The 17,046-nt window shown below is 44.6% G+C and overlaps 1 protein-coding gene across 4 annotated transcripts in view; it reads left to right on the forward strand.

Annotated features, from left to right (window-relative positions):
* Positions 1 to 17,046, forward strand: part of USP4 (ubiquitin specific peptidase 4) — a 64,312-nt gene that overhangs the window by 36,997 nt on the left and 10,269 nt on the right. For 3 of the 4 annotated variants that reach the window (XM_075004936.1, XM_075004937.1, XM_075004938.1), the window contains one exon: positions 16,059 to 16,250. In XM_075004936.1, the coding sequence (XP_074861037.1) occupies positions 16,059 to 16,250 (192 nt within the window). Of the gene's footprint in view, positions 1 to 13,105; positions 13,237 to 16,058; positions 16,251 to 17,046 lie in introns of those variants that run through there. The other variant, XR_012646944.1, reaches the window with a different exon arrangement.

Raw genomic sequence — 17,046 nt, forward strand, 5'->3', positions numbered from 1 at the left:
GCTGCTAACAGAAAATCTCCAACTGAGAGCTTGAGTGGTGCATGTGCATCCATAGGGACGCATCTCAAGGAGCCGCAGTTAGTTACTGCACAAGGTGTGTCCTCTCCAGGAATACAGAGCATAACCCGTCTGGTGGGTAACAGGAAGGTCCCATCACAATCATTAGAAGAAAAATTCAAGTACATAAGAATGGCCATACTGGGTCAGACCAAAGGTCCATCCAGCCCAGTATCCCGTCTGCCGACAGTGGCCAATGCCAGGTGCCCCAGAGAAGGAGAACAGAAGACAATGATCAAGTGATTTATCTCCTGCCATCCATCTCCTGCCCTTGTACTGAAGGCTAGGGCACCATACTTTACCCCTGGCTAATAGTACAATTTCTTAACATCACTTCTGCACACTTCTCACCCCAATGCAGAATTCTTAGTGGTGATTGTCATCTGAATTGGGAAGTTGTTGACACTCTTGTTGCTGTTGCCTACTTGTAGAGGCAGGCTGACCTGCGCTGAGGGCTCTGAGGGTATAGTGCAGAGAGAGAGTTGCTGCCTGAAGTTGAAGGGTGCAAGCAGATGTTTTCTTTCTCAGTTCCTAGAGATTTGTATCCCTTTACACAATTTCACCAAAGGAGGAAAATGCATTTCTCTCAGGGCTCAGCTTGATTCAAAAATTAGTTGCTCTCATCCTTTCACTGGCTCAGTGATTTCATGGATAGGTGTTAAATGTCTTCAGCTCATGAATATGCAATCTGTTAATACTTAGATAGCAGAGGTACCCTTTTAGTTCTGTCGGGATAGAAAACCTCCTTCAGATTAGTCTAAACACCTTTTTCGGCTCTCGGAATAATTTTTTAAAAATTTAATTCTTGGAGAGTCTTTAAATGTCAGCAGTGATCTGAGAAGGCAGTGCCTCTTGAATATTCTTGGAGAGGGGTCTCCTTGCTGTTTTGAGGTTTGATAAGGTGTTGGTTAAGCATTGCCAGGTACTCAATTCCCCTCTTAATATACAAATTCCATATTCAGATTGCTTCTAATGTTCGTAACCAATTCTAGCACCATATTGCTCATGCTATGTTATAGCTAAACAGCCTTCTTATTTACATAACAAGGGTACCAGGAAGTTCTATGACAGGGTCGGCAACCTGCGGCTCTTTAAGGAGTCAGTTTGTGGCTCCGGGTGCCCCTGCTGCTGACTCCTCTTGTGGCTCCCTGCCCTGCCACTGCTGAAATAATGGAATTAAATTGAATTGGTTTAACGGGTGGCAGGAGGGACCCTGCTATTAAACCAATTTGATTTAGTTCCATTATTTCAGCAGCAGTAGGGCAGGGAGCTGCCCATGCTGCAGGTGTGGGTGGTGCTAAGGCCAAGGAGAGCTGTGGGAGGGGTGGATGAGTCTGTCCCTGCTGGACCTGCGCAGCCCCACTGAGAAGCGGGGGAAGGCAGTGGCCGTGGAAGAGCAGCAGCAGCATGTGGAGCTCGTCATCTGAGGCTGGTTAATCCTGGAGATGTGGGGGGTGGGTTTGAGGTTGAGAAGAGTTAATCCTGGGGATGGGGGGAGGTTGAGCCTGGGGGTGGGGGAGGGATGGCTTTCGGGCTGAGAGGAGTTAAGCCTTGGGATGGGAGGTGGGTTTGTGGGTCAAGGAGGATAGAGCCTGGGAATGTTTGACCGTGGAGGGGGGCTTGGAGGGTTGATGCAGACCGGGCACAGCACCTTCCTTGTCCTCATTTGCTCTCCAATCCAGGGGTGAAAGTAACTTAAACTTTCTAACTGGTACAAATCATTGTGTGTGCACTGTTCTTAAAATAAGGGTTACGAAAAGTACAGTTTGTCATTTATTAAGGACCGTCTCTTATGCACATGCATTGAAGCTCTTGAAGGATTCATTTTTGTAACTGAATTTGAAAAAATGGTGGTTCTTGCTATTTTGGTTGGAGACCCCTGTTATTTGAAGTGTGGATTTAGATAAATAAATTGGAATCCTCTGTGTCTTCTTTGATCGCCATTGCTGTACATCTATGAATAAATTTAAATGGCTCTTAATGATGCAGTGTGTTAGTGTTTTTATGGTTAGAGTACTTAATTTAGTTCTCCCTGTAAAGAGAGGCTATGGCATGTGCGCTGAGGTTCAAGAACCGTATCGCCTGCCCCCATTCCTTCACTATTGGTGTCTTTGTCTTAAGGAGCCCAGTACAGCCACGAAGTGCAATCTCTGCCCCTTCTCCCTTCCGTGAACTTGAGGGGTGAGTGCTCCGTCTGTGGAAGCCCCTCATGGAGCAGGCCATCAGACCATGTCTGGATTCAAGTTAAGGAGAATGGCTTGTGAAAGGGGCTCAGGGTGAGCAGTGCTCCTCCAAGCATGAGCTCTGGAGTTGAAGCAAAAATCTCTCAAGTCTAAGGAGCCCTGTCACTAGAGTAGGTGACAAGACTCTAGGGATGGGGCAGACGTCTGTCCACATCTGCCCCTGAGAGGGTCCCTCTCCTTCTCAAAGTCAGATGCGTCCTTGTCTGGGGACCCTAAATAGTTAGGTCAGAATTACCTTCTTTCTAGGAAAGAAAGGACTGAAGGAGGTGGTGAGGGTTCTGGCTTCCAGTCCATCTGACAAACCTAATGAGCAGCTCCATCTAGGACATCAGTGATGGGACCCCTGCAACAGCTCCATTGTGGGATCTCTTGAACATTAGTTCCTTGGATGGCCAGGACCTTCCAGTACCTACAAAAGGCGCTCCCCAAACTAGAAGACCGAAGCCTTTTCCTTACTGGAGGAAGGATGTATTTGCTTTTTCCTACTCACAGTCTCCTCTCTTACCAGGCCAGGCTCTTAAAGACGACCTTGCATCTAGGAAGACTACCCTGTGGGGAAGAGTATCCTCAACAACTACATCCTTGGCCAAACTCCTAGTGGTACTGAAGGGAGCCTATCCCTTCCTAAAATGAATCTGACACTTCAGAGGAGGCTTGCCACCTGCAAGGGCAAAGAGCCTGACTAGAGACCATTGGACCCATCTACCTCCTCCCAAATATGGGACTGCTGGTATCTGATGCCTTGGCACACTCCTTCTTTGGTGGATCTGTACTAATCGCCCTGAGGTCTTTGGGATCCATACAGTAGGCATCCTGGATCTGTAGGAGTCACACTGACCCTTCTCTCCTAGCTGATACCAACTGGGTTTGTCTGAATGCATGGCAGAGGAGGTCAAGCTGATTGCACCGGTCCACGTATGTAGTTATCCTTGTCGGATGAGGCAGTTGCTTTGTCTGCTCCCTTTCTACTTGACCATGAGCAGTACTAGGAGTAGTTGCAGAGAGTGGCAGCTGAGCTGCAGATACCTCTGAGAGGTTCCGGTTACAAACAGGACCTGTTGGACATCCTCTAGCCCATGGGTGTGGCCTTTCCAGTTGACCAAGCTTTTTTGGGCCCACTAGATCAGCGCGATGCCTCCTGCATCTTGCTCCCCATGGAAAGCTGAGAAGTATTTCCCACCAGCTAAAGGGTCAGAGTTTTTATTCACTCATCTGGTTTCGTGCTGCTTAGTAGTGCAAGTGCCTGTAGAAAAGTTCAGCATGTAGTGTCTCGAGGTTCCCCCAACAGAGGGGGGCTAAACACCTTGACCTTTTGGGTAGGAGAGCATTCTCACTGATTGATCTGCAGTTCAGAGTTACTAAGTCCCGGGTGGTGTTACCAAAATACGATTTCCTGAATTATGCCAAGCTTGCAGACTTTACAACAGACTTCCCCAGGGAGACAAGGTCCAGGTCCAGACCCTAACTGATTGAGGCAGACTGCTGACCAAGACATTGCTTCAAGTGGTATTAGACACAACTGATCCTTTCTGTGGAACCATCGCTAGAGCTGTAGTCAAGAGGCATGAGTCTCGGTTGCAATCTCCGTGATTCCCCAAGATGGTCCAGAAGACCTTTGGAGGACCTTTTCCTTTCACGACTCTTTTTTGTTTAATGAGAAGACTGGTTGGTTGGTTGGTTGGTTGTGTTTTGACACACACAAACAATTTAGAACAACCCTCTATTTCCTGGGCATTTATGTCCTGCCCCCCAAAGAGGAAACATGACTAGCAACCCTGAAGACCCAGAACACCACCTCCTCAGGTGTTCTGTCATTAATGCCAAGATGTCAAAGGGCTCAGAGACATGGCGGCTGCTACGTCCACAACTTCACCCACCACCGAGCGAGTTCTTGTTCTATTCAAACGCTGCATGACGTTTGATAACATAAGTTACTGTCCCTCATGCCTTTGGTGTCTGTCTCTCATCCATTTTATTTTCATCTAGGCAGAAGTGACTATAGACCTGTAGGGTGAGACATCTACTGAGGCTATGTTAAGGTGTTTCTCATCTGCCCATCGCAAACCCTCTTCTTGGATATTTTTCAGGGACCACTCTCACAGAGAGATTCTTCAAGGGGAAAAGGGCCTTTCCTAGGGAAGGGATTCTATTTCCCCATCTATCTTGGTCCTCAAGAAATCCAATGGAGGGGGACAGATTCTTGACTTTCACCAACAATGTATTTGTCCAAAAATTAAAGTTCCTTGTGGTCACAGACATCTATAATCACCTCTCTGGAAGGGGGCATTTGGTTTTTGGCCCTTGACATTAAGGATGCTTTCATATAGACTTTCACCCATCCTACAGAAGGTTCCTCAGATTCCTCTTTGTGCAGGACCATTCCTAGTTCAAAGTCATTCCATTAGGGCTAGTTTGGCATAGCATACTGTTATGGATACCTAGAACCGTGGTTACTTTTTGCCTCAGCAAGAGTGAACTTTGCTGATGATTCGATTGTACACCCGCTTTCTGCTATACCAGTCTGTCTTCGTAACCAGTAAACTCCCCAAGGCATTCCCTGCCTAGTCTTGCGTAGCAGGTAATAATCCATGAACTCCAGCCATTGCTAAGGGCCCTATCATTGTATGCTTACAGAAACTGTAAATTTTGCTGCTCTTTCAAAGAGTGTATTAACTGGGGTAAAGACACTCTCTCCTCTTCAAACACAGCACTGAATTGGCTTATAGTATAATTAAAACAAAAGTCATAGTGGAACCCCAACTTCCCACAGAAATTTGATATTATACTTGATCTAATAGAACAGGTCATCCTCAGTCAACGTCAAGTCTTGCCTTTTGCTCCATGATTACATGGCCTCTTGCACTCATGGCACCTCTTAACCATTTGCCAAGCTCCATATCTACTGCCTACAAACCTGGCTTCAGTCTGCCAGAAGTCCTCATTAGTGCCAAAGTTACAATTCCAGCCGAGGTTTTAACCTTGCTCACCTGGTGGCTAAAAGTTGGAGTCAGTTTGAGTGGGAATTCCCTTCCTTGCACAGATACCCAAGGGGACCTTAATCACAGGTGCAACTTTGTTTATATGAGCTCCCCAATCTAATAATTGCACCACACAAGACAGCTGAACGCCTAAGGAGGCCAGGATGTATAGCAATGAGTAGCATTAAGGGAAGTCAATTGGAAGTGCAAAACATTTTTCCCATTCATCTGATCCTTATATCCAAGTAATGCGGGACAGAATAACTGTTTTTACATAAATAAGCGAGGGAGCAAGACCCATCTTCCCGTGTGTAGATACTGTTGACCTCTGGAACTGGTGCAGTGGATATCACATAACCCTGCTGGTAGAGTACCAACCAGGCATGCACAGCTCCCTAACGGTCTCAGCAGACATCTTTCAGCAGCTCACAAATGGGAGAGTCATGAGTCTATTCTCAGCAAGATCTTCAACTAAGGAAGAACACCATCCTTCAGTCTCTTTGCCTCACCAGAGAACTACAAGCTCTGCATAAGATGTCTCCTGCCAGAGGTCAGGTAATCCTCCTCGAGCCTAACTTGATCGAAGGCACTTGTGGTTCTTGGACCTCCCTGAAGATTTCAGCCAATCTACCCATCAACCTCCAACCATTTCTGTGCTGTTGTGCAGCATCCCAGTCCAGCACCACTACAACTTAAGGCTTGGTATGTGGAGGGACGTCAGTAGTAGAGCACTTGTGTTCAGTAGTTGAACCCATCCTCAGCCATAATAGGAAGGGTGCTACCAGGCGTTGTTTAGGAAAATGGAAGCATTTCTCCTTTTGCTCGCAATAACACCAGTCATTTTCTATTATCTGCTAGGATCCCAGCAATCCTCCATTTACCTAGTCACCATTCAGACATTGGGTCTTTCTGTCCATTTCCCTACATGAACATTGGGCAACGATCAGCACTTTTCACCCATCTGGCAAGGACCACACTATTTTATGACAACTGGAATCTTGTACAAACTAAAATTCAATAAGGACAAAGGCGGGTTTGCAATAACACAAAATTGGTGAATTCAAATTTTAATCCTTTTTCGCACCACTATTGAGGTCTGTGTCTTGATTGTCCAGAGCTGGGAGTGGAGCAAGTCAACCACTGTATGTATGAAATCTGATAAGATGGGGAGGGAGGAAGTGAAGAAATACAGGTTTTTGGTGTCTGACCTCTTCCTCGGTAGATTTTGACACTAGGGAGTCCAGAAGCACTAATGACTTTAATGGATTCCAACACAGAATTTCTGAGATTTAGTGTCTGAAATGCACTGTGCAATTATGGCTGTTTTGGGGTTAAAGGGAAAGTATTTCCTGATATTAAAAAGATTTTCTGATGTCCAGTTAAAAAGATAAGTAAACTGACAAACTTTTCAGCTGATCTAAAATGAAAAAAAGGTTTGGCTAATTGACGTTTTGCTAATCTGCACACTTTTCATAAATCACCTTTGCACACCACGAAAATGGTCTGAACTTATTCTCCAGCAAAAATGCAGTGACAAGTTTCATTGTGTGAGAGAAATACTCCATAGTAGTGACTAGTTATGTTCCGAGGAAATTGAAGTGCAACTATGTTTGTTGAATGAAGTATATTTTGAGATTTATTTGCTTTGGTTGTTTCACTACGTGCATGTTGGCAGAAGGTCTCCTAGCCATTGTAGGATGCTGCTACTGGTGTGGTGTTTTGAGAGTGTACTGGTACCAAGCGAGATAGTCCTTTACCAGGCACGTGTATTTTGCAATATCAGCCCCGTCTTTGCCAAATTCATGTGAGCCGGACTTTCCTTTAGTTCACAGCCTTAGTTTTGCTTTATATTAGCAAAGTTAACCCTATATTGTTCCGGTGCTAGGCTTTAGGCCTTAACCAAGCCTGATTGTCAGGCCTTCTCATTACTACGTTCCCCACTTGGTATTTTTATGGGGAGGATGTTTACCCATCGTCCCGGAAAAGCATAATGCATAGACGGAAGATGACCCCGTAGGCTAAACACTGTTTTACCACCACCTTAATTTCCCAGTCTACACGCTCATGGCCCATCTGTCCCAAAGTCTGCTCGTTCCCTCATATGACTGATGGACAGATTTGCCAGGTTTGAGTAGTCCTTTATGTCGGGCCTGGGACCATAACTGCCATGTGGGGTTCAATGTGTTGGATGGCATGAGACGGCCTTGGCCATTGTGTGTCTATTTGAGAACAAGGGCTTTAGTCATGAATATAAATGTTTATAACTGTTTACGTGAAACACACCTAAATTGTACAGGCGAGTAGGTAATGTGCCTGGGATATTGCTGTGTGAATAAGGATATGAGGTATGTCTCTGTAACGTGAATGAGTGAGTAAAAGGGAGATCGCTATGTGAGTGGGGATATGAGATGTGATTAGGGATGTGAGATACGTCCATACAACATATAAATGTGAATATAAACAAACGCAAGTGAACCATCTGTGTTGGGCCTCGGTTGTTTAATCCTAATCCCTAGCATGATGATTTTTTATGATGGCAGTGTTAACAGCCAGTTCCATTACTCTCCTAATCCTGCACTGCAATCTAGCCCTTTCAGCTTGCCTGTACACTGAAGAGCACATTCCCAACAAGGCCATTATGGTGATGGCTTGGACTCCCATTAAGACAATACTTTGGGTCCTCACCACATCCTCTGGGATGTCCCACCAGGGTCACACCTCTTTGCACGCTTTCTATTTCCTCTCTCTGCTGCTGTATCTTATCAGTTGGGCTATGGGTATTAGAGCCTCGTTTGTTCTGGCTGTCAAGTTCTGTGTGTCCAACTGTCAGTGCTCCACAGGAGGAAACGAATTAACTAAAAGATTTTGCAGGTGTCCAGGAGGAGTGAGCATTTCAGCAGTGGTGTTAACGCTGCGTGTTGGCCAAAAGGCATGAGAACCAATTTGCATTGTGCTGGTAATAGGCACACCCAACCCAATATCATTGGCCGGACATAGGTGTGCAGGTATGGAAAAATTTCTGTGTCCCAGAGCACAGACCATGTTTTGTATACGTACCACCTCTTTAACCAGCTCTTGGTCTACCATGCAAACCCAGTCTCTTTTGGTATCATTAGTGTCAGTTGTAACATAGCATTCGCACAGCCACCATCGATTGTTTCATGCAGCAAGCCTGATTAACCTCTTGGCCGGTGTCAGTGACCAAATGTAGAGGGGCACTGTTGTATGTACATGTTATTTACCATAGTCCCCCAGCTGTCTATTTAATACACCCTGAACGGCTCCTGCATCCTTCGAGGGATGGCCATCAGGAGGTACACATTTAGCATCCTTATGCTGTAACTTAGGTATCTTGTCAAATTTAGCAAACTGTAAAAACATCAGATCAGTACAACTTATTCCTTCTTCTTGCACATGAAAACAAAAAGCAGTCAAGTAGCACTTTAAAGACTAGCAAAATAGTTTATTAGGTGAGCTTTCGTGGGACAGACCTAGTTCTTCAGACCATAGCCAGACCAGAACAGACTCAATATTTAAGACAGAGAGAACCAAAAAACAGTAAGCAAGGAGGACAAATCAGAAAAAGATGATCAAGGTGAGCAAATCAGAGAGTGGAGGGGTGGGGGGAAGATCAAGAATTAGATTGAGCTAAGTATGCAGACGAGCCCCCATAGTGACTCAGAAAGTTCCCATCACGATTTAAACCATGTGTTAATGTGCCGAACTTGAATATAAATGTCAGCTCGTCCACTTCTCTTTCTAAAATGGAGCGATAATTTCTCTTCAGTAACACAGGTACCTTGAGGTGATTGACAGAATGCCCCATTCCATTAAAATGTTGACTAACTGGTTTGTGGATCTGGAGTGTTTTGATGTCTGTTTTTGTGCCTGTTGACCCTTTGTCTAAGGGAGTTAGAAGTCTGTCCAATATACAAAGCATCTGGGCATTGTTGGCATATATGATGTTAGTAGAGGAGCATGAGAAAGTGCCTGTGATTCTGTGAGTAACCTGGTTAGGTCCAGTGATGGTATTTCCGGAGAAGATATGTGGACGAAGCTGGCAGCGGGCTTTGTTGCAGGGAAAGGTTCCAGGACTGGTGTTCCTGGAGTATAGACTGTGGCTGTTAGTAAGGATCCTCATGAGGTTGGGAGGTTGTCTGTAGGAGAGAACAGGCATGTCACCCAGGGCCTTCTGGAGGGTAGCATCCTGATTAAGAATAGGTTGTAGGTCTTTAATAATTCGTTGCAGTGGTCTGAGTTGGGGGCTGTAGGTGATGACCAGTGGTGTTCTGTTCTTGGCTTTTTTGGGCCGACCTTGGAGTAGCTGGTCTCTGGATATGCGTCTGGCCCTGTCGATTTGTTTTTTTGCTTCTCCTGGTGGGTAATTCAGGATTATGAATATTTGGTAGAGTTCTTGTAGTTTCTGATCTCTGTCAGTAGGATCAGAGCAAATGGGATTGTACCTAAGAGCTTGACTGTAAACAATGGATCTAGTCACGTGTGCAGGATGGAAAGTAGAAGGGTGTAGATAAGTATAGCGATCCGTAGGTTTTCGGTACAGTGTGGTACTGATCAGGCCATCCTTGATTAGTACTGTAGTGTCCAGGAAATGTATCTCTTGCATGTTGTAATCAAGGCACAAGTTGATGGTGGGGTGTAGATTGTTAAAGCCTCTGTGGAACAGAGGCTCTGGAAGAATTCCACAGAGACTTTAACAATCTACGGGCACAAAACAGACATCAAAACACTCCAGATCCACAAACTAGTTAGTCAACACTTTAATGGAATGGGGCATTCTGTCAATGACCTCAAGGTACGTGTGTTACTGAAGAGAAATTATCGCTCCGTTTTAGAAAGAGAAGTGGACGAGCTGACATTTATATTCAAATTCGGCACATTAACACATGGTTTAAATCGTGATGGGAACTTTCTGAGGGGCTCGTCTGCATACTTGGCTCAATCTAATTCTTGATCTTCCCCCCCACCCCTCCACTCTCTGATTTGCTCACCTTGATTATCTTTTTCTGATTTGTCCTCCTTGCTTACTGTTTTTGGTTCTCTGTGTCTTAAATATTGAGTCTGTTCTGGTCTGGCTATGGTCTGAAGAAGTGGGTCTGTCCCACGAAAGCTCACCTAATAAACTATTTTGCTAGTCTTTAAAGTGCTACTTGACTGCTTTTTGTTTTGATAGTGTATAGACTAGCACGGCTTACTCTCTGTTACTATTCTTGCACATGCTTTATGATGGCTGTGTGATCCAGTATTTGTTGCCAATTCTGTAGCTGCTCAGGAGGTGTTGAAAGTTGGTGGTATTACTAGAACCTGTCTCTTAAAAACCAAACAAAAACAACAAAACAAAACAACAAAAAAAGACCAATCACAATTAAGAACATTGTGAACCATCCAGTAACAAGCCTATGCTTCCTGTTTACCTTCCAGTAAAGTCAGTTTTTACCATTTTTCCTCTGTTCTCATTAATTTTTTTGTACAGGAATCTTTCATAAACTTGACTTATACTTGCAACTGTCCACTCTCAGGCTCTCTTATGATCAGGTGGCGTGGCTCTGTGGACATGTTCTCCTTGCTGCCTTCCTTCTGCTTTATGCACCAACCTTAAAGGAGTCCCAGCTAGATGGGTTTGTCTTGTCACCTGTATCATAGTGGTAGGTGGTGGGGTCTCAGTCCATAACTTCTGGACCACTGAATAGGTCTGATTAACCTGGGTGGTATCAGAGTCTCTTTGTTCATTGGATAATGCACACTGTATTCAACAGCATCTATATCCTGGCTGGTAGCATATGTGTGAAAAATAAAAATACCACTTCTCTCTCCTGTAAGAATGTGTAGTCACCTGCTTTTTTAAAAGCACAGTGCATGATGTGTTTCTGGGCTCTTTGTAGCGTCCAGTTGGCAGCAGGTACAACTTGTTTACAGATTCCCAATTTACTTTATGGAACTATTAAGGGTCTGCTGTAGAATGCAACAGGTTTTTTTCCCAGTACCAGTATTCTGAGTCAGCGTGCTAATGATACAGAAGTTTTTTGCACTAGGATACAATATGAAGGGGAGAATTAACCCCTTTTTCAAACTTTCTCTTGCACTAGTTGATTTGTGGTCTTTTTAATGCCTTTATACAGCAGACCTGCCTTCTCTGGGTATCGCACCATAAATTCTTGGTAAAAATTTGTTGGCCCCAAAAGAGATTGCAGTGATTTAGTGTCTACTGGCATAGGAAGATTAACAATAAACTTAACTCTTTTTTGGTCAACAGACCTTTCCTTTTAACTTACTTTGATACCAAAATACTGCACTGCTCACTGTTAAATCTGGAACTCTCAGGGGTTACATTTGAAACCATAGTTTTGGCAACAGTACAAAAGTTCTGTTCTGCTTTGTTTCAATGGCCACCAAGATATTATCCATGTACTGTGCCATTTTCCCTGTTTGCAACAATCCTTTATTTTCCAGCATGTTTCTCACAACAGTGTGTAAGATTGTGGGTGCATCACAGGACCCATAGGCAAAACATTTTAACAAAGTTGCATGCCCTGGAACACGCAGGCTGCTCAATACTAAGAGTACAGGTTTAAAGGCAGACTTCAGAAACATTTGCTGCATCAAGCACCGACAACCACTTCATTTCAGGGGATACCACATCCCAGCAGTTTGGTGTAGGCAGCAAATACCTGTGCTTCCTGTTTAGCAGTTTTGTTTAGTCCATGATAATCAGTAGTTAATCTCCAGGTCCTTTCTGGTTTATTCACTGGCCAAACTGGTGCCGCCTTAGGCACTGAGCACCTTCAAATTAACTTTCATTTTTCCAATTCCTCTCTGACTCGTCTCAATGATTTTTTTAAAAGCCTCTTGAGGTATTGGATATTGTTTGTAAGGAGACACCATTTTTTTCGCAGTGACAGAGGTTTGAACCTTCCCTGTGTCTAGGGAGTACACTGCCCAGACATTCCAATTCTCCCAGCCTTCTGGTGTAGGGGGCGGGGTTTGTTGCAATTTTACTGCTTTTACAATCTGAGTAGCAAGTCCCATTGGGATCAGTCACATCATCAATTTCCTCTGTTGCCATAATTATTCCCAATAGTTTTATAGTTTCTGCAGTGATTAAGTTTTCTTTTCCTGAAACAGCTCATGTCTCCTGAATAGTGTGTGCACTAAGCTAGAGGGGTGACTTACAGGATCACTCACAACAGGGTAATTCAGTCCAGAGGTTAACATGTTTACTTTAACAACTTTAGTTACAGCTTTCTCTTCTGACTTCCTCCCCAACATACAATACAAGCCTGTAGCTTCTCATTCTCTCCTGTTCTGACATTCCAGGCAGTACGGTCTATAGCTCTGTAGATTTTTCGCGCTTTTCACAGATTTCCCTATTCATGCACTCTCCTCCTGACAGAAAGCTTGGCTATATAATTCAGTCAGTTCCATGCAAACCAATGGTGTAGTGGCTGACCAGCAGACCACACAACCTGCAGCATGGGAGGTGTTTCTTGAAGTGGGGGGCATGGTTTTAAATATAACACCACATCTAATAATGCACTTGGAAATGCCCACAGGGGCCTTGGGGTAAGTGTTACTCTGCGATTTCCCCCTCCCCATAGCATTGTAAATTGTTCTCTGGAGGAATGTCCTTCCTGCTGAAGGAATAGTGAGACCTCTGTGGCAAGTGATGCCACGGTGACTGTATGGAAAGGTGGTCTGCAAATCAGTCTGACAACATGCCATCAGGTGCTTGTGCTGAATGGCCTCCTCCTCCAGGCTAACCAGAAGGCGGCATTCAGTACGTCCCAAGAACACTTTATTCTTTTCCCTTAGGTCACATGATGTCCAGCCCCACTAGGGCTTCTGGCTCCGCTCCGATGTAACGCCCCAGCATGCACCATGCTGGTGATGTCACATCACCCAGGGACCCTGCTGGAGCATGGAGCCGGCCTACAAGGGGTCAGGTAAGCAACTTTTTAAAAATATGTTGCACAATTTTGCAAAGACGATTTTTTTTTCGTTTGGGGTTTTTGTTTAAATTAAATTTCTTCTTGGGTCCTGGGGCCTAAAAAGAGAGCTTTTCAGGTGGTGAATATCCTGAATACCCCTATTCTTGTAGCCTGGCTAATGGGGATGTTCAGTATATTCTTTTGTTCAAGTTGATGCATCTTTGCCGAACTGATTTGCAGGTCACCTTAACTTACACAGATGTGCACATTTTTATAAAATGTGTTTGCCGTATCATGAACACTGCATCTCGCTTTCTCTGTCTTACCACATGCTGTGACTTTTATTCCAAAAAGGTCCTGGTTTCTAAAATGTTGATTTGGGGTGTGAAAACTTGAGGCCTAGTATTCATGTAAGGACATAACAGTTGTCGGACTGGATCAGACCAGTAAGTGATCTAAATAGTCCAGTGTTTATTCTGTAGCAGTTTGTACCAGATGTTTCTAAGGAATGTGAGAGAAGCTGGGAAGTACTTCCTAACCATATCAATTAGCAAATGGCTCCTTTCCTGAAATGTGGTTTTAGATCCTTTCCCAAGCTAAACTGTGTTTAGATTTACTAGAGCAACTTTGGAAATTCTTGTTAGTGTAACAAATGTCTAACCTTTTTACCTCATGCAGCTCTTGCTCTCCATAGTATCCTGTGATGAGTTCCACAGGCTCATTGTTCATTGTGCTTCCTGTGATTAGCTTTGAGGTTGCTACCTTTCAGTTTCCTTTGCTGACTGTCACCTCGCTCAGATACCAGGAAAGAGAGTGAATAAAAGCCCTCAATCTTCCTTCTGTAGATCAGGCATTATTTTGTTTGTTTTTATCATGTCCTTCTGTAAGGTAACAATCCCAGTCTTTGCAATTTCTTCAAAAGAGACTTTAGTCAGGCCCCCAGGCAGTCGCTATCTTTTTCTGCCCCCTCTAATTCTGCAGTCTTCTTTTGAGACACAACAAGGCTCTTTCTCTTATTCTTTATTCCATTCCATAAAACACTGTTTTTTAAACCACTGCTGCACGTTGCACTGTCTGCAGTGATAACCAGTCCCTTTGCTGGGTTAGTACAGTTAATTTAGAACCCTTGAGGGTGTGAGAACAACATGAATTGTTCATTTGTGTGTGTGTGTGTGTGTGTGAGAGAGAGAGAGAGAGAGAGAGAGAGAGAGAGAGAGAACTGAATTTGTACTGATATCATGTCCATTTGTGTTACTGTGCTGGGTCCTTCTAAAGGTCCTAATGCGCCTTGCTCTTGACAGAACTAAATTTTGTTACATGCAGCCTTTTTCTACTGTGATGCTCGCCCCTTTTTCCCCCGTCCGTAATTAATAAATGTATTGAACACAGGGAGTGATCCCCTTACATGTTTTCCATCCATGGGTGGAATAAATTCTGTGCACTAAAGCATGTGTGGATGTGCACCACCAATAGAAAGCTGTTGCCCATCACGGGTGGGCGTTGGTTCTCTGCTAATCCGCTGGGTGTCACTTGGGCCGCTTAGCGTTTCCAGCATCCCGCTGACGGGGAATACTGAATACCGTTATTGGTCCTCATTGCATCGAGTGTTAAACTTCTCCAGGCCGTGAAGTGGCCACTTATTCTTACTCTGTTTTCTTTACTCTAGTTTCTTCAGTAGTGTCTGAGGGACTCTGTGAAAGGCCTAGTGAGCATCTCAATGAATTGTTTGCCTTTATCTGCTCATTTAAAATTTGACTGAGACTTGATTTGCCTTTGCAGAAACTGTGCCGTTTATACCCTGCTTACAGTGTGATCTTCCTAGTGCCATATTTTATTTTATATGATTGTTTCAACCAACTTACTGGTTACCGGCAGGAAGGTGTTCTGGTTTGCAATTCCCTCACTGGTCATTAGTGTGTCTTTTAAAATTTTGGCACAGCGTTTGCTGCTGTCTAGTCCATGGAATCCTTTAGGAAGGACCATTATTTAGAGAACCTCAAGAAGTGACTAATGCTGACCTCCTCTCCCACCGGATCTGTCAGCTTCCTGTAAGGCCACAATACTTGTGTTGCTGACACATCTGTGGTTCCTAGTAGGAGCAGGTGGAGGGTGCTCCTGAGTGGCCCTACTTGTTAAACCAGCTGGTAGATTGGGGCAGTTGCTTTTAAGGCTGTTGCCTGCAGAGTGCTGTACAGTTACCACTTGGTACCCCTTGCTGGGATGGTGGTTGAAGTGCTTTCCTTTGAGTTGATGCTTAGCTCTGTTTCCCCGCCTCCCCCATTGCTTGTGCAGTTCAGAGCGGCAAAGGAGCCAGGGTCTCTGAGACCGAAGCCTGGAAAAGGGCTCGTGTTGTGAGGCTCTGTTTGGGTAAAGCTAAAGTAAGTGTTGATTTCGGGTGTGGTATGGGGAGCAAGCAGAAGAATTTGACAAGGAATAGGTGATGTTTATGTGAGTAGGTGGGGTTCTTTTTTTAAAGGTGACAAAGCGTTTATCACGCTAGAGACAGTTCCCAGCACGTGTTTCAGTGATGGTGCTTTTTAACATAAGCATGGTCTGTGGTCACCACAGCAAAGTCAAGGAAGACTGTGACAAGCAGGGCTCCACGTGCAGAGGAAGGGCTAGTAGGTCACAGGACCTTTAGTGCCTAGAAGGTGTCTGGGAGAGAAGCTCTCTGCTAAGGTGTGGCATGTAACATGGCCAGTGTTTGAGACTCCCTCATGTCCTTTCCAAGTGTGAGCCTTTTGCAGCACCCTTTCCAGTTAACCAGCGTTGCTTCTGCCCTCACTATATGTGAGGGGTCGAACTTACCCCTTTCTTCCTTCCTTTCTTTCAAACAGATATGAAGTTGACAAGCCCAGTGAGGATGGCGCTGAGTGTATCACTCTATCTATATACTTCAGAGAAAAGAGAGTCAGACAGGCTGGCACATCGTCAGGGACTGTTCTTTGTGGTCAGCCCCTGCTAATAACTGTGCCCAAGCACAAGCTCACTCTGGATCACTTGTACAGTGTTGTCCTGGAGAAGATTGGGTAAGTACAGCCACGGTCATGGGGGGCCTTTGTACAGATTCTTAGTATTGACTCATCCACTGCCCTGTTTCTGGCCCAGAGCTTCCTAGCTTTTACCTCTGAGAGTCTTCCTTCTGATTTGCATGATTTCTGCAGTGGTTATTTTGGCTGTCTGTAAACCGTTATTCTCTGGCTGACAGGCCGTGGTTAGCCATGCAGAGGGAAGGGGCATGAATGATCACTTTACTATGGCAACTCTGTACTCTTTGTCTGTTATCACTCTGCTCTGATTTTGACCCGGTGTCTGCCACCTTCAGCTGAGACCAAAAAATTCATTACAGAGAAGGGTGAAACCTAACAAGCAAAAGAAATGAGGCTGCGTGTGATAAACTTACCCACTCCAACATTTGGCCTTCCACACACTCCCACTCACGAAGGAAAATACCCTAGTATGGTGTGGGCAGAGGTGCAGAAAGAGAGTTCTATACAGGCAGAGGCCTCCATTAAAATCTTCAGATATACTGGCAATCAGCTCGTTATCGAAATATTTCCTAATCTCTGATCCAGCTGCAGAGAGAACTGTACAGGCTTTTGGGTGAAATTTTTAATAACACTTAGCGTTAATGCTGCAAATGATGGTTTGTTTTGAGTTGGTTCTGTGGACAACTCTGGCTTGCTGTTCAGTGTCTTTAACTGATGTAGACACAATGGTTCTCAGCCTTTCCAGACTACCGTATCCCTTTCAGGAAGCTGATTCTCTTGTGTACCCCAAGTTACAGCTCACTTAAAAACTACTTATTGTTATGTAACCAGACAT

Source organism: Carettochelys insculpta, chromosome 11 (assembly GCF_033958435.1).
Source record: "Carettochelys insculpta isolate YL-2023 chromosome 11, ASM3395843v1, whole genome shotgun sequence".
NCBI lineage: Eukaryota > Metazoa > Chordata > Testudines > Carettochelyidae > Carettochelys > Carettochelys insculpta.